Source organism: Delphinus delphis, chromosome 14 (genome assembly GCF_949987515.2).
Source record: "Delphinus delphis chromosome 14, mDelDel1.2, whole genome shotgun sequence".
Classification (NCBI taxonomy): Eukaryota; Metazoa; Chordata; class Mammalia; order Artiodactyla; family Delphinidae; genus Delphinus; species Delphinus delphis.
In genome coordinates this window covers 9,061,084-9,080,788 of record NC_082696.1, presented here as the reverse complement: position 1 = coordinate 9,080,788, position 19,705 = coordinate 9,061,084, and the positions used below count along the sequence as shown (strand labels likewise).

The 19,705-nt window shown below is 46.0% G+C and overlaps 1 protein-coding gene across 1 annotated transcript in view; it reads left to right on the top strand.

Moving 5' to 3' along the window:
• The window catches only part of TULP4 (TUB like protein 4), a 228,041-nt gene that overhangs the window by 132,177 nt on the left and 76,159 nt on the right, over nt 1-19,705 (top strand). Inside the window, exon 3 of the mRNA XM_060029706.1 lies at nt 18,499-18,627. Within this exon, the coding sequence (XP_059885689.1) occupies nt 18,499-18,627 (129 nt within the window). The remainder of the gene's footprint in view (nt 1-18,498; nt 18,628-19,705) is intronic.

Below are 19,705 nucleotides of genomic sequence, written 5' to 3'. Positions count from 1 at the left end.
TTTGTTTGTAGCTGTCAAAAAGCCCACCCCAGTTTTCATTCTGAAAGGGAGTACTGGGCAGAAGGGAAGTCTCTTGCTTGTTGAAGGAATTCTAGATAATTAGTGTTTTAGCAGGGAATGCTAAGCTCCCCTGGCCCTGGGGGTTTGGAGACACCTGAGAATGTCTTTCCCGCAGGGATCTGTGGCTAAGGAAGCCTCCCCACGCGTTCTCTCTGCATAGAGTGTTTCTGGCACCTCGCTGAGCCCATGGTTGTACAGTTACTTACCTGCCTGTCTCCCTGTCCTGAGGGCCTCTCGGGCGTGTGAGCCAAGTGCCAGCCTCGGCTGTCTCTCAGGCTCCAGCATGGTGTCCGGCGCGGGGCAAATGCCCGCTAAGTGTAAGAAGTGCCTCAGGGTCCTCTACTGTGTCTTGTACATTTTAATTGGGGTGTAAGCCCAGTGTCATTTGCCTATTAATTCTATAGGCTAGCCACCCCAGTACTTTTTGTTAATAATTGCATTGTTGGAAATGACGTAAGTCATCCTGGTAATAGTTTTGGTAACGCAGAATTTCACTTCTAGCCTTTCAAAGTGTGAAAGAGTCATAAATCAATTTGATAAGAAACTCAGCTGGGTTTTTCCCTCCTATAAGTTGTGTTTATGTTGTGTATTTCTGTGTATCATATAACTTAAAAGAATAATGACGTTTCATTTCTTAACATGGACTCATTGATGGGACAACGTGGTGTTCTCGGCTGTGTATTGAAATAAGTAAGCAGAAAATAAGGTCTCAGTAAGGCCTCTCAATTGAGAAGAGAACATCGGCAGGTAGGTGTAGTTCAGGTTGACCAGTTGTTCGCATAAAACGCAGTGAATGTTTGCCTGTGCTGCTTACTTTCATCTGTTGCACATATTCTGGGTTGTAAGTGTAAAGTGTCCCACAACCCAATAAGTAAACAGAAGAGGGACTTTCCTGGTGGCGCAGTGGTTAAGAATCCGCCTGCCAATGCAGGGGACACAGGTCGAGCCCTGGTCTGGGAAGATCCCACATGCCGCGGAGCAACTAAGCCCGTGTGCCACAACTACTGATCGTGCGCTCTAGAGCCCGCGAGCCACAACTGCTGAGCCCGCGTGCCACAACTACTGAAGCCTGCGCGCCTAGAACCCGTCCTCTGCAACAAGAGAAGCCACCGCAGTGAGAAGCCCGTGCACCACAACAAAGAGTAGCCCCCGCTCACCGTAACTAGAGAAAGCCCACGCGCAGCAACAGAGCCAATGCAGCCAATTAATTAATTAATTTAAAATACTTTGAAAAAAAGAAGTAAACAGAATATGTCAGACAGTGGTGAGTGCCAGAGATGGAGCTGTGCTGGGCCCTTTCATTTGGAGGCGCTGAAGGGACCTGTGTGGGGTGGAGCCTTGGTCAGAGGGTGTGGGCGGGGCCTTCCAAGCAGTCAGCAGAGAGTCAGCTCTCCGCGACTTAGAGATTCATCACCTGGTCTGTAGCTTACCTGAGCCTGACCTTCTCACTTGTCTCACGTAGAGTGCTGTCTTCTAACTTTTGCTGTTCTCCGGAATCACCCTAGTAGGTGGAGACTACACCTCCTTTCTCTGTTATTTTGTTTGTTTCTTTTTTCGGTGGATATGACTTCTTCATAATGCTCAATGACCATCTGGTTTTTGTAAAAGTGGTTCAATCTATACCTCAATGTGGTTGAAATTAATCACTCAAAAGCAGTGTGGTATTCTGGACCGATTTTTAGGAGCCTGAATCTTCGTGCTGGCTTATAGATAAGTCATGGAAAGGTCTTAGATAAAACTTTGATGTATGTTGTCTTATGTGAAAATGCTCCCCGACTTCTGAGAAAGTTGTGAAGTTTCCCAGGGATGTTATGAGGACAAGTTAATTAGAATTCTTTGGTGCTGCTTTGAGCTTCAAAAGCACAAACATTGCCTAAAACCTAGTTCTGAGTTGACCTCCCGTAGGTGATTCATACCTCCCATGTGGTATTGTCTTCCTAATAACCATGCTTTAAAAAATTGAAATGCAACCAAATGTACAGTGCAATGCAACCAAGGATTCTCCAACAATAATTTTTAAAATACTGGTCTCCCTCCCTTTGACTGAGAAGTAAGAGAAAGTTCAGCTTATTTTAATATAACTATGGTTTTCTGTACGGAACTGCACCATCTTCGTTTCTGTTTTCTCACAGACATCCATTCTTTACTCAATTTTTGTGACACAGATATTATAATTTTGAAAGAATAACCATGGTCAATGCTATCTGCCAACTGATTAAAAGGAAAAAATGGGGGGGAGGGATAAATTAGGAATTTGGGATTAACATATACACACTCCTATATGTAAAATGGATAACCAACAAGGACCTACACTATAGCACAGGGAACTATACTCAGTATTTTGTAATAACCTGTAAGGGAGAAGAGTATAACTGAATCACTTTGCTGTATACCTGAAACTAACACAACATTGTAAATCAACTGTATTTCAATAAAAAAAAAAAAAAAAAACACCAATCTGTGATTCCATCTGTGAGCTCTCTGCTTTTGCACTTCAATTCAGTCCAAACAACAATCAGGCACTACCCTCGGGGCTGGGACTGTGCTTGGCACTGAGATACCGAGGGTTACGGCACAGTGTGGTTCACGCTGCATTGGGGATTCGGCAACGTGTGGGGTAACTGAGAGCGGGGGCGGGGGGCGGGGGCAAAGCAGGGGCACTGGGTACTTGGGCAGGAAGAGCTCCCCACGGGCGGTCAGCTCAGCTGTGGCTCGCACGTGGTGAAGCCGGTCCTCGCATGCGCTCTGGTCCCTCTGTTCCCCCAGGCTGAGCCGTCAGCAGGGCTGCCTCGTGCCCTCATGCTGCTGCCAGTTGAGAACGTTGGGAAGCTCTTCCCTGTGGCCGTCTCTCATCTGACTGAAAGCTGTGTCAGTTCCAGGAGCCCCGAGGAGCTCTCTGGTGGGGCAGTCCTTTAGGACAACCATCCACGGGCTCTGGTGAAGGTCAGTCAGTGGCGCCATTGAGGGAGGGCTCCTCACTCTCCTAAAGGAAGTCCTGGCTGGTTAACACGAGCTGTATTAAGGAGCTGCTCTTCCCGGGCACCAGGGTCTTGTGATGTGAGAACAAGATGGGGACGGGGGGTGTTCCCTCTGCCCATGAGTTTGTGGTTCAGTTTAAATACAGAATTCAGAAGTGAGAAATTGCTCGAAAACAAGATACTAGTGTGTGCAGAGATGATGACAGGAAATGGAATTGTTGTGAGGCGATGTGAGGAACTTAGCTTTTGGAAAGAGGAGGACGAATACACAGTTATTTGGATTAAGGAGTCGTGCAGGTCTGTTCACCAGCGAAGGGAAAGTATGAATCTGAAGGAATGTGCACCAAGTAGTTAAGATCGTTGTTTCAGAAGTACAGCATCTCAGGGAATGTTCCTTTTCTACTTACATACTTCTGTAATGTCTGAACTTTACTTAGTGTATATTTACACGACTAGAAGGAAGGTTAAGAGGGAAAATCGTATATGAATATTTGAGAAAATTGTAAGATATTTTAACTTCTGGGCCCCACTCAAAACCGTCAGCTTTTCGGGTCCCTAGGTAGATAGGCCAGAGTGTCACACCCAGATTAGGAGCACGTTGCCTCTGAAATCCAAAAGGGGCCCAATCAATTTGACACATAAAATTAACTATCACTAGACATAGAAACTCAATCTGTATGTAAGTCTTGAACTAATTACCTAAAAAGTAACATCTCTCAGGTTTTTAAAATTATGAGTGCTTAGGAGGAAACTTTTATTTAGCTCCTAACTCTGGTTGAATTATTATAACATATTCACTCAACTCCCATCAGCTACCCACCCTCCTACCAGGTGTTATGTCATGATCCACGTGCTAGGTTTTTTTTCTTGGGTGGCAAATGTGTTGAAGTTTTGCAGGATACTGCACTTAGGCGTGACTAGGCGGTATTTGCTTAGTACTTGACCAATTAGAATCCAATGTGTCAAAATATTAGAGCTGGAAGTATCTTTAGAAATGGTCTAGGCCAATTTACTTTTTCAGACAAAATGAAGATGCAGGGTGTTAGAGACCAGAGTGGAACTTGGGCTTTCTGTTGTCAGTGAGAAGGGCTTCTCGGTTCTGGCTCTGCCCTGCTCCCTTGGATCTGAGAGGCGTGCTTTAGGCTGGGCTGAGAGCCAGCTTGTTGGGAGGTGAGCTGACGTTCTGTCTTCAGTTGGTAGTCTGGCAAACTTGGCCACCGATCAAAGGTGGTGACTGAGAGGTAGCGATCTTAAAGAGCAGGATGTTGAGAATCCTGCTATCTTAACTAGTTGCTCTGAGAATTGAAGAGGAGCATCTGCTAGATTAAATGTAAACGACTAAAGTACACACCTGGTTGACAAGGTTACTATCATATTTAATATACAAATTTTTAATTCAAATGGCCAAGTTAACTACTTGAATAATTGAATTTCCCTGTAGCAAATTTAGTGGCAGTTCATCAGTAGGTAGACGCTTAAGAGCTTAAGATCAGCCTTTTTGTTTTTTGAGGCCGTAGCATCACCGGTACTAAGGCCACGTTTAATTTCGATTTGTCATCTTGGAGTTGGGTGGATGGTGATGTGGAGGTCCTCTGGTTCTAATCCAGAAGCACCCCCAGACACACACAACTGGTTAGATGAGTTGCTTCCAGGTACCCTTGGCAGTTGGCTGTCCGGCCTCTTTTTTAAACCCTTTCCAGTGTTCCAGCTGCCTTTTGAAGACAGCCCCTTCCAGTGATTGGCCGTGCTCCTTGTTAGAAAGTTCTCTTTCACAGTAAACATTGGGCTTATAATTTGCGCTTATGTCTCCTGGTTCTGCCCCAAGACTTTTTTCTAGTTTTCTCAATATTTTTCATAGCTCATTTTGGATAGGCAAAAATTCTAGACTAGAGATTTCAGCTTTCTAATTAAAAAACAAGTTGAGCATCCTTCACAAATACAGTAGTTTTCCCAGGGTGAATAGGTGTTTTCCTCCCCCGCACACACACCCCAAATAGGATCATGAAGTGATTCTGCCTTACTTCACTTTATATTGATAGGTAGGAAAACACACTGGACTAGGAATGGAGGTACCTGGTTCCCAGCCCCTGCTCTGCCTCTTGCTATTTGGGTACTTTGGGCAAGTGAACCTCCCTGAACCTCAGTTTCCTTTTCTATAAAGTGAAGATGATAATGCCTGCTCCAGGTACCAGGCCCTTTTGGGAATCAGTTGTTTTTGTAGTCTGTCCATTTCCCTACAGATACAGGAGGTTAACTCCCTTGTTTTAGAACAGAACATTTTGAATTATAAATTTGATTTATCAGGGGCTTAGATAACAAGTTATGATGATTAAAAAAGGATAGATGATGCTTTCTCAGGAGTCTAAACCCCATGAATGTGGTGGGTTGACAATTCAGTGTATGCTTTTCTGTTTTTATTTTAGAGACTGGGAAGAGATTTTAAGAAATTCAAGAAGAAATAAAATGTATGAGTTATATTGTGGAAGCTAACATATTTGTTGGCTTAAATTAACCTGCATACCTCTAGTGCGGTCCATGTGAAGATCCTGGTTTTAGCTGGGATCCCTGCTACCTCCACATTAGAATCAGATCTAAATCCAAGGGGGAAAAAGTATCATTTGCTAATAGACAATAATGACTTTAGGAAATTAGCGACCTTTGCTGATTAATGCTTTTTATTCAGAATACTTTAATTTCTCATTTGTTCCTGCCTGATTCTCCTCTTTTGGTACTTCAGGCAATCTGCTTTATTTACAGCTGCTGGCACCTGAGTCCTCTCTGTGCGCTTCCAGCCAGGCTCACCAGGCTGGAAGGCTGAACAACACAAAGATGTGCTCTTCCCACTGTGAAAACAGTGGACGTGCGGCCTTTTTCTTTCCTTTCCTTTCCCTTTCCTTTTTAAAATCAAGCACTGAGTCCATTTTTTCACACACTCTTCTTCTCTCTTGCCAACCAGAAACATATTACTTATTGAGAAATTAATTCTAAAGTATGGGAATTAATATCCATACAGTGGGGTTGTTTCACAGTCACGGTTTTGGGGGGAAGAAATAAAAATGTGTAAAAGGAAATAGTAATACAGTGTTTCAATCGAATTTGGTGCATGTGACACCGGTTTTGAGCTTTTTGTGTATGTGTGTGAATCATGTTTTACAAGAAATGTTTAGTTCTGTATGATAGCCAGTGATAAAATCTTACAATCCTCCTTTAATGTTGTTTGAAATTTCAAAAGAAATGACTGAAAATCAATTAAAGCATGTGTAGTATACTTTAATAACAAGTTTTTAAAAAGTAAATCAAAGCAATTATACTTAGTATGCTTTAATTATGCTTAATATGCTTTTTTCAAATTCCACGTATTCCAGCCCCACAAACCATGCCCCCAAATCTGATACGTTTTTAGGTCCTTCTTTGAGATACACTGCCTGGCACATTATCTTATGATTTAACGGATTCTAACTAAAATGTAACTTGAAGCTTGAAAAAGAATGCTCTCAGTACTCTGTGCATAATGGGTATCACAATGATCTGATACCTACGTAAAGTGTACCTATGTTAAAAAGAACAACAGCCTTCATTACCAACAGGATAAAAGCCCAAGTCCCTTTAGCCTTTCTATTGAAAGACACTGTTGGACCTGACTTAATACTTATGAAATTTACAGCAGGGGGAACAGGTAATATATTTCCTTTGTTTCTTTCAGAGGAGTACAAGGATCAGTTAAAAAAAGCTGAGACTTGAACACAAGTGCTAATAAGTATCCTCAGAAGTTAATTTGAGTCATTCTAATGACTCAACAGTAGGGTTGTCACACTGTGCTTCTAGTTAGCATTTATTAATAACAAATGATGTTGAGCATCTTTTCATGTGCTTATTTGTCATCTATATAACTTCTTTGGTGAAAGGTCTATGAAATCTTTTACCTTTTAGAAAAAATTGAGGTTTTTTTTTTTTTTGAGTTCTGAGAGTCAGATCCAAACAAGGTCCGTTACATGAATCGCATTAGGTTGCTATGCCCTTTAAATCTTTTAATCTATAGGTTCCTCATCTCTTTATTGTTTTCCTTGCTTTAGGAAAACCCAGAACATGAGAAATTCTGTAGGAAAAGTGGATTTTCCTGATTACATCCCCAGGATGTTCTTTAGTCTGTTTTTCTGTCTTCTGTATTTCTTATAAACTAGTTGTTAAGGTCTAGAGACTTCAAGTTTGATTTTTTGGGGGGCGGGGGGGGTGGGTAGTTTTGGAATTGCTTCATGGATGGCGTCATGCACTTCCATCAGGAGGCACGTAATACATGATTGTCTGCCTTTTTGTGATGTTTACATTGGTGAGTTAGAGATTGTCAGTTTGATCCATTCATACTGCAGTCCCATCAACCTTTCACCTACAGCCATGGTTCCATTAGTAGTTGCAAAATGATATCCTAATTTTGTCGTTCCTTCTTTATTTATTAACTGGAATACTTACACCAAGAAAAACTTTGCCTCATCAACTGTTTGTTTGTTATGGGGTAGTGTTTGTAAATAATGGCAGGATAAATGTGGGTTTTGGTTTTTTCCCCCTTTTTGTGCCTGTTTTCAGGGCAGAAAGTTCTATACCATTCTCTAAAAGTTAACAGTGAGGATTTTATTTTTTAGGATTGTCGTGAACTCATGGATTTTAGCATACATGAATTTTAAGGTACTTGTCTCAGCGCCTTGCACTTTTTGTTGCTCAAATTGTTCCGTCCTTTGTTCCTGGGAGCCCTTTCCAGTTGGGTCTAGAGGTCTTTTGGTATCTGTTTTGCCTTGTGGGATACTAAGATGTCCCAGGCTCATCTTGTAATTTGTTGATTTTTTTAATGTCAAAAGCCGTTTACCTACCCAAGTAGCAATGAGCACACCTAGATCTTGGTTTCTTGGATCTAGACGCAGACCTTAGTTTCTAGTACCATCTTCCAATAAAAGGAACCAGGGTTCCATGGAGAAATGTCTTATTGAAGGACTGGAGCAGGAAATACACATGAGTCTGGAGCATCTCGTGGTGTCAGAAAAAAAGATGGCACTCAGAAGACAAAACGAAACACATACAGTGTTGGGGGTGTGTCAAAGGGACGGAGGAACCAACTGAAACTGCTCCCAGTGGCCAAAGAAGGAACAGTCTGAGCAGCAAAATACATGGAGTGGTGTTGGATTATAACCCAGAATGTAGAGCAGACATCCGTTAATTCTCTTAGTGTCCATACCGGTAAAATTAGTGGAGAAAAGGCAAATCTCCTGAGCAGAAGGGTTGTAAGTGATTTATGTGGACGCTCCTCCCTCAAGGAGGTGGAGCATAACGCCAGTCCTGACGTGTGGGCTGCCCGTGGTCACTTCCTTCCGAAGAGTACAGGTGAGGAAAGGGGGAAAGGCAGAGTCAGTTCACAGTGGAGAAACTGAACGGAGACTACTTAACCAGGTGATCCGAGTCAAACTTCAACAGCGACAGGTCATGTTGAGAGAGTGTACCACTGATGGCATTTCACCTCTGTGGTCGTCCCCCCAAACTCCTAACTCCAGCCTACCACGAGGAAAACATCACACATACCCTCATTGGAGGACACCTACGAGTTCTCCTCAGAGCTGTCCAAGTCAGCGAAAAGAAGGGACGTTTGAGAGACTTTCTTGTTGTAGTCAAGAGGAGCCTGAGGAAACGTGATGACTAAATGTGGTACTCGAAGTGGGGTCCTGGAACAGATAAAAGACACTACATTAAAATTAAGGAAATTTGAATAAAGCATGGGCTTTGGTCAATAATAATATATCCATATTGATTTATTAATTGTGGCAATATACCGTGCAAATGTAAGATCTTAATAATAGGGGAAACTAGGTATGGGACATGTATGGGACCTCTGTACTATCTGTGCGGTTTTCTGTAAATCTAAGACTATTCTAAAATTTAAAGTCTTAGGAATTTAAAGAGTTGTTTACCCTTTGGCAGTAACCCCAGGAGCTGATATTTGTATAGTGCACCGTTGTCTTCAAACACGTTCTCAGTTCCTTTCTTTGAGTTTCTCCTCTAGTTTCCAGTTAGACAGGGGATTGTTTTTCATGAGCATTAAGGCCATATCTGAAGAAACACGTTGGAGCTAGCGCCACAGTTAAGACATAGAACTGGGTGGTGAAGATCAAGCAGAGAGTAATCTTTTCTGCACTGGCCGAGGTTTTCATCCTTCGTTACTTAACAGCCACAGAGGGGACACCACCCACACTGCAGGAAGCCTTGCCCTTGACAGGGGGGCAGCACTGTGTCTCTGCCCAGACGGGCCCCCCACCCAGCTGATGGGCCTGAGAGGCAGGGAGGGAAGTCTGCTTTGCTGTCCGTGTTCCTGCTGTTGACAGATGGTGTCATTCACGTGGGTGAAGAGCACCGGGGCGGGGGGGTGGGGGTGGGAAGAGACCTGTTAGGGGTGTACCGAGTTTGCCAGGCCTGTCTGGCCTCCAAGTAGAGATGTTGGGCAGGATCTAGAGTAAGGGATTGAAGACAAGAACTTGGAAGTCATCGTGCTTAGATGGTTAGACCATGGATTTAAAGCTGAGACTAGATCAGATGACTAGGCAGTCAGAGTAGACTGAAGAGGGCAGGGTCAGGACTGAGCCTGGAGCTCTGCGCCCCTCGGAGGCCGGAAGAGGAAGAGCTGGCAAAGGGGAGACTGAGGGGCACTGGAGGCCGCTGTGTGCACCGTCCCCCAGCCGCGGTGCGCGTTGGCCACTGAGGCGTCCAGCTGCCAGCTGGTTCCCTGCTCCACTCCCCCGTCCCCGTTCCCGCCAAGCAGCCAGCAGCCCATGACCAACGCCCGGGGTGGCACTGGAGGCCACCCCTGCCTCAGAGCGGGGCCAGCTGTGCCAGAGCCACACACCAGGGCTTCCTGTGGGTCAGGCTGAGGAAGCCGGTCTCCAGTGACATGTGTCCTTCCCTTACACCCCAGACCTGTCCTGCCTCGCTCACTGCCTTTGTCCTGGGAGGACCCACAGGGAAAGGCTTCAGTGCGCGGGTCCCCGTCCCAGGCTCTGCTTTCAGGGACCATCACCGAGACGCCGGTAGAGAAGACTTACCGAGGGGTGAGGCCAGTGCCTTAGTGAATGTCAGCTGCCATTCTTCCTCTTCCGGGCACAGACCTCCCTCCTGGAGCCTGGAGCCTGTCCGCCGCGGGACGGGGCGGCTGCGGGCAGAGCTGGAGGAAGGCCGGGCCGGGGGCTGGGGACACAGAAGACGCAGTTCTGCCCACGAGAGGTGGCGACATTGCCACAGAGTAAGTGACGTTTGAACTGCGCGTTGAGGGAAATCCTGCACCAGCTTCAAGGCTTAACTCAAGATGCACGCTGGAGTGGCCCTGGGCCCCCTTTGCGGCTCTGTCGGCTTCAGCCTCCCATTTGGGAGCTCTCCAGGCTCGCCGGCCCTGTGGGATATCCACTTTCTAGCCACGGCACGTCAGCCCAGAGGAATGGAGAGGAGGGCCTCAAGAGTGATGTGACGTGTGCTGAGCTGGTCGGGTCTTTGGGCCGCCAGAGCCCACCACCTGCCCAGTCTGCCCCCTCCCTCTGCCCACAGCCCGGCTCCTCCAGGGCACGGCTGTACCTCCTGTGCTGCTCGCCCTTGGTGGGCCCGGTGGTGGCTGTGTGGCAGGTGCCTAGAGATGCCTGTCGGGTTCATAAGACGACTCTGATTTCTTCTTGGAGGAGGCCATGAAGGGAGGCCTCGGTGGTGGGTGCACAGCCGGGAGCTGAGAAACCGTTGTCCGGAAGCACAGTGGAGGGGCGGCGAGGGGCAGAGAGAAGGAAGAGCCTCGGTCTGTCTCCTCAGAGCATGGCACTGAGACGTGTCAAGTAGAATAGAATGTGAAAGTCTGTGGAGATACGGAGAAACTCAGAAGCAGAATCTGAAATGATTTTACACGTGTCTGATTGGAAAACATTTTGAAGTCTGGCAGGGTCGAGTGCATTAGGACCTGAGGCACAGCTGGACTGCTGTTGGGATGTGCACTGTCGGCTCGCTCTGGAAAGTGACCTGGCACCGTCTGGCGAAGGCAGAGCTGCGCCTGCCTCTGCTCCAGCTGTTCCCCAGTGCAGACTCAGGGGAGCCCTGCTCTGGTTCACAGGGGGCTGGTGGCAGCATGGTTATAAGCAGCAGTGCTAGTGTAATAAAAGCGGGAAAGAAAGGGAAGGCAGCCTAAATGTTTGTCAGCAAGGGGATGAGGTAACAAACCGTGGTGTCGTCACAGTGACTGCGATGAAGCAGTGAGAACGGGCGAGTTGGGGCCACGCTTGTCAACAAGGATGAATTTCACAGCCTAATGCTGAGCTAAAGAATGCATAGAGGTTTTAAAGCTTGAGAACAGGCAGAAAGGCTGGTCATGTGTAAGCTGGACGGCAGGTACGTGGAAGCTTATGATCCTGGTTGCTCTTCTTGGGTGTATGTTTAGTGTTTTCTGTAATATTTAAAATTTTTAAAGAAACACGAAATCCTGAAGTGAGGATGCGTACGTGGGTATAAAAATGCATGTGAATTAAAAACATGAAATGCCCAGGAAGTGTTTTTTTCCTCAGAGGAGGGAGGGCTGAGGTGTGGGAGGAGCACACGGGGGCTTCCAATGGTCCTGGTGATATTTTCCTAAGCTGAATGAGGACATTACTTCAGGTGAATTTTTCTTTAAACTGTTATGTCTGCCATAAATATTGTGAAAACTCTTTTTTAAGTTTTTTAAAAAAGGCTATGGAAATATTTGTACCTTCTCTCAGCTCCACTTTTTAAATCTGTGAAATGGGAGGTTAGAATAATGGTAATACCTCCTCCTAAGATATCTGTGAAGATAAAATAAGCTAATGTATGTGAAAATGACTTTCAGACTCTTGATTATTATTATTATTATTATTACGAAAAGAAAGTGTTCAACTTCCTTGCTACAGAAATAGGTGAAGCTGGAAATACGTTCATTGTGGGAAGATCAGAAAACGTAGGAAAATTCTGATGAAAATCCCTTTACTTCACCACCACTAATGTTTTAGTTTATTTCTCTTTAGTATATGATTTTTGTTTTCTTCTGTCAGAATTAGAGTTTGTTGGTACAGCTGTTTTTGAGAATATTTCTGCATCGCAGAAGTCTGACAGCAGGAGTAAGAAAGAAGACATGAGGCGGCTTCTCCAAGCTCCCCCAGGCGCTCCTTGAGGGCAGGACGTCTGCTCCATCTGTGTGTGTCCCGTGAGCAGCGCCTTGGTGGGGCTGAGGGATGGATGGCCCCGGGCCAGTTTGGTTGCGGAGACCAAGTGCCCTGGACCGGAGCGAGGAGACTGAGGCTCTGGCCTGGAGCCTGACCTACCTCGAGCGTTCTGCGTGACCTCATGCTGGCTGCCCCCATCCCCATCTGTGAGACTGCGTGGTCGTGTCAGCTCTCAGTTGGCTAAAGCCAGTAACCGTTGTCTATACCAAGAGTATTTGTGCGAGAATAAGTGGGAGGTGATGATGGAGAACACATGCTTAGCCCTGGTAAGGTGCTCTGTAACCTCAGGGAACAGTGTTTGTGACTGAACATACTTTCCAGTAAAATTCTGCTTGGGAGATGGCAACTGAGATGGGACAGAGAAGGATGGAAGTGGGAGTCACAGGGAGTATTCACTGCACTGGTTTGAGATATGCACAAATCAGAAAATGGCCAGGAGATGAAGGTACTGACTGTTGGGTTTCCTACAGACTGTACTTTTGGATGAAGCCATTCAAAGCATTTTATATATTGCTTTAGTGGAAGACTCTCACTGCCACCTAGTAGATGAGAAGGCTAGGGACGGTAATTTTGCATTCGTGTCAGGAGACTTGATAGAGCTCTTTTTTTCCTAACTCAGTCCTGCCTGATAATATAAACTCTCCCCAAAAAGAAGATGTATTATTTTCCAACAAGAAGGTTTGGAAAACATCAAGAAGGAGTGTGTAGCTGTGAGTTTCCTGAGAAGCGTCTTGGGGAGCCAGGACTGCGGAAGTCACCTCCAGACAAGTTCAGATTCAGGTTTAGAACCACGTAGCAGCACCCTGGTCCCTGGCCTAGGGCTTAGAAAACCATAGATCCGTGTTTTCTGAATTCCCTTATTGTCCCTGAACCATTTCCTTCATGGAGTTCTTATCAGCATATTGAATTGAATGAAGACTGGATCTGTGAACATGTAAATGGGAGAAATAGATTATGTGGAAATAAAAGCAAAAGTTTCCCTAAAACAGAGTGTTTCAAAAGGCTTAGGAAGAGAAACTCTTGCAACTCACTAATAAAAAAGACAGCCCAATTAAAAAGGGGCACAGGATCTGAATAGACATTTCTTCAAAAAAGGTAAACAGATGCCCAGTAAGCACTTGCAAAGATGCTCAAAACCATTAGCCATCAGGGAAATGCAAATCAAAACCACTTCACACCCACTAGGATGGCTATAATCAAAAAGACATAGTAGCAAGTGTTGGAGAGAATGTGAAGAAACTGGAACCTCATACATTGTTGCTGGGAATGTAAATTGGAGCAGCCACTTTGGAAGACAGTCTGGCAGTTCCTCAAGAAGTTAAACGTAGAATTATCGTTTCACTCAGCAACTCCACTCCTAGGCATATACCCAAGAAAATAAAAACTGATACACAAATGTTCATAGCAGTATTATTCATAATAGCCAAAAGGTGGAAACAACCCAGATAATTATCAACTGAATGGACAAACAAAATGGTATATCCATACAGTGGAATATTATTTGACCATATAAAGGAAGTAAATACGGGCACATGCTCCAACATGGATAAACCTTGAAAACATTATGCTGAGTGAAAGAAGCCAGGCACCGAAGGCCACACATGGTATGATTGCATTTATATGCCGTGTCCAAAATAGGCAAATATGAACAGACGAAAGATCAGTGATTGTCTCGGGCTGAAGGGAGTACTGGAGGCTGATGAAGATGTTCTAGAATTTACTGTGATGATTGCACAGCTCTATAAATGATACAAAAACCATTGAGTTTTACTTTTTAAATGGGTTGTATGGTATGTCAGTTTTGTCTCAGTACAACTGTTGATGCCCCCCGCCCCGCCCCAAATCTCTCTTGGACTAGTTTTAACATCTTAGTGTTGAAAGAGAACAGTATAAAATTCTAAAGAAATACGGTTAATCGTCCTTCAGGAATATTTTAATTTAGAAAGATTTGTGGAGTGCTGCTGTGTGCCTGCCGTCATGCCGGGCCTCAGGAGTACAGATGCAAAGAAACCGTCAGGCTGGCGAGAACCAGAGACGGTGTGCGGGGCGTGAACGCGTGCACCAGAACTGGGCAGGGGCACGTTGCTGTGTGCCTGCTGCTGCCCCAAGGTCCTTTCTCATCGTAGTTTTCACAATAGCTCTAGAAGGATTGCTGCTGTTACCCCCGTTGCAGATGAGGAAAAGGGACCCAAGCGGGTCAACAGGGTGCCCGAGGCCATGCAGCTGGTGAGCGGTGCGGCCGGGGCTGAGCTCTGGACCTCACGGGACTGTCATGCTGGTGGGCATGAAGCCGTTGTCCACATTGAATTTCTTCCAGCCTCTGTTTCAGGGTGCTTTTGGTTCTTTGTTAAAAAACAGCTAAATGTGTCTAAAATTCAGTTGGCACTCATTTTGTTTTTCTTGTACAAGTGAAGTTAGTGCTGTTTTGCTTAATAAATTACAGAATAAGAACTGAGTGGTAATAATCACTTACAGAGATTTATAACTTGAGCTATTTGTATTTAAGGTATGTCCAAATTACATTCTTTTAGGGTTAAGGGAAATATTTCTGAACATTGGTGATACTGGTTGTTCACTGCGGTAGTTTCCTGTATATATCTGTAAAGTAGAAATTATATCTACCAACAGCATTTGAAGGGTTCCTGCCTCAAACGATGAACATTCTTGGATGAACTGGTGCCTTGGATTAACTGGCACTAGAGTTTTGTTCTGCCTAAAAATAGTTCTAGAAGTAGGAGGTGAAGTGACTTATTGAGGGCATTAGAGTACAGCCCAAATAGGCCTTCAGCAGACCTGCACTGTATTTTTAGTGTGCAGGTTTTCTCTGCCGTTAACGGCAGATTTCTCTGCCGTTAATTTTACTCAATAAGTATTGATTGATAAGAATAGCTGTAAAATGATAGAAACCTTACATTGGAGAGGGCGACAGGCTAGCATTTTGGGGACTAATCAAAGACCTGGGTCAGAACTTGGCTTAGCCTCTGTCTGTAGAGGAACACATACTTCAGCTAACATGTTAAATGCTGAAGTTCTTTTGTGCCCAAAGCAAACAGGAGCCCCGTTTTCCTTTAAAAGGGAAGGAAGCTCTGCCTTAGAATGCCTGGGCAGCTGCCTAGCACCCTGCCACGTCATCTGGGCAACTGAGAACCCAGCTGGCCCCTGCTTGGTAATTCCTCAACACTCTGGTATGTCCTGACATTGCCAAGCAGACTGGAGGGATTCGCAGAACAGGAAATAAGCGGCCGGGAGATAAGACGGGCAGCTCCGAATCGCAGACGAGAGCGGAAATGAGAAAACTAATCCAGGGAAACAACATCGCAGTTTAACTTTATTTTTAAACCAAGGATCACTGGAAAGATTTCTCCCTCTAATTTAGGGGAGCAACCCACCTATATTCAGTTATACCGGTTATACTCACAGCAAAGAAGTGTGTGTATGGGGACTGCACTTCTGTTTACTGCTGCATCTCAACTGATCAGGAATTAAGAAAAGATGACATTGAGTCTGTGAACTCTTTGTTTCTCCAACAACTACTACTGTGTTGTCATAAGACCAAGACATTTTTAACATTAGAAATAACTTTAAAACATTTTTTTGCCTCTGCTCTTTTGTGTTTGTGTCATGCTGCGACTTGCAGGCTGTCTTCATGAAGAAGAGAGGTTTTGTTACTGATAATAACTAAATATGCAATCATGTGTGGCGATGGTTGTTAAAGGAAAAAGGCAAAAGTATAGAAAATGTGACTAACCTCTGTTCTCTGAAATGTGATGCCTTGTCATCAAATATTATAAGGAAGGTCATAGTAGATGAATGTTCACTGTATTTAACTTAGGAAATAAGTGTTCTTATTTGTCATATTCCGCCCTCTTGTAGCCATCCTGAAGTGCATTTGTGATTGTGGGCTTAGGTGATGCAGGTGTCTTGAGGGACCACATTGCAGCACATTGTGGGCGGCACTGCTCAGGCCGATTGTTGTTGGGTCCGAAAGTTTATGAAGTTGGTTTTTATTGGCTACTTGGAAATTCTAAATTTTATGATACATTCAGTGTGGTGCGTTTAAAGACTTTAATTGTGTTGGTTTTACTATTTTTAAAAATTAGATCAGTAATTTAAATACAGGATTTTTAAAGCTAGACTTTAAAAACATGAATCTGGATTTGTTGCCCTCCCGTCCGCCTGTTTTGAGGCCCCTCCTGTGTATGTTCACAACTCTGTACTTGCATACAGAGCAGGGTATTGTGTCTGTTTAGTGAACTGAACTCCGCAGGGACAAAGAGTTCCTAACTTTCTATCCTCACAGCCTAATGGTTTGTAATAGGCAGTCTGTCAGTGTTGGCTCTTGTTAAAATGCCTTTGGGAGTCGAAAGTAACCGACTTGAAGTAGCTTTCAAAGCGTAACTGAATGAGAATCGTAACTTACGTGTGGCTGTTTGGCATGATATGCTCAGCATTCCTGTGTGTCAGTGTTCAGAGGTGAGCATGCCTCTGCCCTTTTCCTCCGGTGGCGCAGCTCAGGGGGAGGAGGGTGCACGTAAACCTGTGGTTATAGCAGGTGGTGTGAGCGCGGCACCTGCAGAGCAGTGACCAGAGAGGGACAGGCAGTCGCAGTGGAGGGACAAAAGCTAGATGGGGCTGCCGGCAGCTGGCAGTGTCCGCATCCACGGAACTTGCATCCGTTTTGCAGGCGGGCCATTGACTAGCTTAGATTTGGCCGACAAGTGCCAGGTCTCAAAAGATTGCAGCGTTTCAGCTCTTGATGCACAGTTTTAAAAAAGAGCTACAGTATCCTTACATTTTAAGTGGGTAGTAATTTCCTCTTGGACAATTTGAGGATTTTAGTATGCATCTTGCAACAAATGCTGATACCACCAAGTGTGGTGGATCAAGGCTGGGGGGCCTCTCCTGGCTCCCTGGTGCCCATGGTACAGCTTTGAGAAGGGGCAGGGCTTCTGTGTCGGTCTGTGGTTTGGACGCAGATGGACGTGAGGAGGGAACTGTGCTTTTGGAGGTCTGTGATGGTCAGTCCTTGGCCTCAGCCGCTCGCAGTCAGTGGTTCAGAACATAAGTGGAACTTGGGGACCCTATGCACCGGTGCCACGTATTCACGAGGGTTGTTAGCTTATGAGGCACAAAGTCCTGGGAGGAGACGAGATTCGCATCTTGTGAGCAGCAGGGGTGCTCTTGCTGGTTAGTAACAGTCCTCATTCGACTGACATACACCTGCATGTGTCCACGTATCCATGGCTGTTCTGGCTCCCGGCTGGACTTTGCGCTTGCCGAGGGCAGGCCCTGTCTTCTCCACCTCCGTGTTGGTCACGCGGCAGCGTGCAGCATGGATCTGATGAGTACGAGCTGAACGAAGGAAACGATCACGGTCACCAGCGCGGGCGGGCCAGGTGACCTCCAGAAGCATTCCCCTTGGGGAGCCCGGCGCTGGTTTTGTGCCTCCTGGGACCACTTCATAGCCCTGTGCCCTTACGGGTTTTACTGGGCTCTGTGAGGGCTGATCCCACAGACCACCTACCTGCGGCCATGAACGAGTGATAGTTGAGAAAGATGAAAATGATTGTCCACGTTCAGGATTTTTCAAATTTAAAAATTAAGTTCTCATACTCATCCGTTTTGAAGCTTATAGTTTCTTCGTATTTCCTCTGTGATAAATCCTGAACAGCTTAGATATTTCAACTGTGTATTTTTTCCAAATTGGCATGCTTAGATGCTGAACTACTTGGAAATAATGTAGCCTGGCAAAGGTACAGAAAATTTCACTTTGGGAAAAAAATGAGATTACATAGGCCGCACCCTTTCTTCCATCTGTACCAAGCAAGTAGTGCCCTGACTCAGGTGCACACAGGAGGTTTCGAGGCAATCGTTTCCCCACCACCCACGGCCCTCAGGCGAGCGAGCCTGGCACTGTGGAGGCAGGGCCGGGTACGGATGGGCTCTGGGCCGGCTCTGCGGTCACGGCGACGGGCGCTGCGGCGCTGTGGTTCGTGGTTTGCTCAGGTGCCTGCTGTTTGTCAGGAGGCCGCGTCACGTGGGCCTGGTCCCCTGAGGCGCTGCCGTGTGTCCTCTCTGCTGGACTCCCCACCCCCCATCCTCCCCGAGTCCTTGCCTTTGTCCGTGCGTTCTAGTTAGTTTTGGGTCTGATAACGTCGTAGACGTGATTGCGGCCCACGGGCTCCTTCCCTGCAGTAAGTGTCTTTTTGGTCGTTTCCTAGGTCATGTTGGTGAGGTGGAACGAGCCGTACCAGAAGCTGGCCACGTGCGACGCAGACGGCGGGATATTCGTGTGGATCCAGTACGAAGGGCGGTGGTCTGTGGAGCTGGTCAACGACCGAGGGGCCCAGGTGAGCGGGCAGGACGCTCCTCCAGGGAAGGGCGGAGGGCAGATGAATGAAACCAGCATCCTGCTTCTCGTGCTGCCCGTTGAGTACATCACTGGAGCGAGAGAAGGATCGTCCTTCCTTCTCTTCCACTCTGCGGCTGTTGTGAGAACGCTCCAGGCCTTAAGCTTTAATTAAACCTGTGAAGTCGTTTTTCGCCACTCAGTGTTGTGATTACCTGTTAAATTCCGATTTAACGAAGCGCTCCTGGCGTAGCGCTTCTTTGCTGCCCCGTGGAAGGTATTTTCCCGTGTTGTCATCTTCCTAGTTCTCTCACGGGGAGCTCCACATGACCGTTCTCACAGCCAATCCCCAAGCCGAGTTTTTCACAGTCCCTTCGGTCAGGTTTCAATTAGCGGGGCCACCTGTTGTCGTCACTCAGCTCTCCCTTTCTGGTACCAATTTGTCGCTGCTCTGAGGAAAACAGTTGCTCCAGGGACGCCCTGCCGAGCTGTGCTATTTTAAAAACCACTTCGTGGGTCCTCGTGGCTGATGGTATGGCCCTGGCTCTCCCTCCCCGTGAGGACGGCTGTGTGGAGCTCCTGTCTCGTGTGTTTAAGGACACGGGTCCCGTGCCAAGGATTTGACAGGCCCGAGTGCTGGGGGAACCTTTATTGACAAGGGGTTTCTTAGTCTGTTTGGCTCCGGGGTGGTTCCCCTGTGACTGCCTTTCTATACATTCCTAAGGAAATGAATTCTCACCCTCTCTCTTCCCATCTGTTGCTTAAATAAGCTACGAGCTCTCCAACTTCGAAAGATGCAGATGGGTGAGGTGACATAAAATTGCAGGGAATGAAGCTCTTACTGGCAGTTACTGCCAGGCTGAGGAACTTTGTAAGATGCCATCACAGAAGGCAGAGCTACCTCTGGGTGCAAACAGAGCATACTTCTTTGTGTGAGTTTATTTATTTGGTAGGGTCGGTGTCATAATTTTGACTGACTCTGGTAAGGCCTTACCGGTATCCTGTATTCCGCCGTGAGTGGAAAAAGGAAGAGGTGGCGCCTACGCTGTGACTACTAACTGACCTTGAAATTGAGCCAC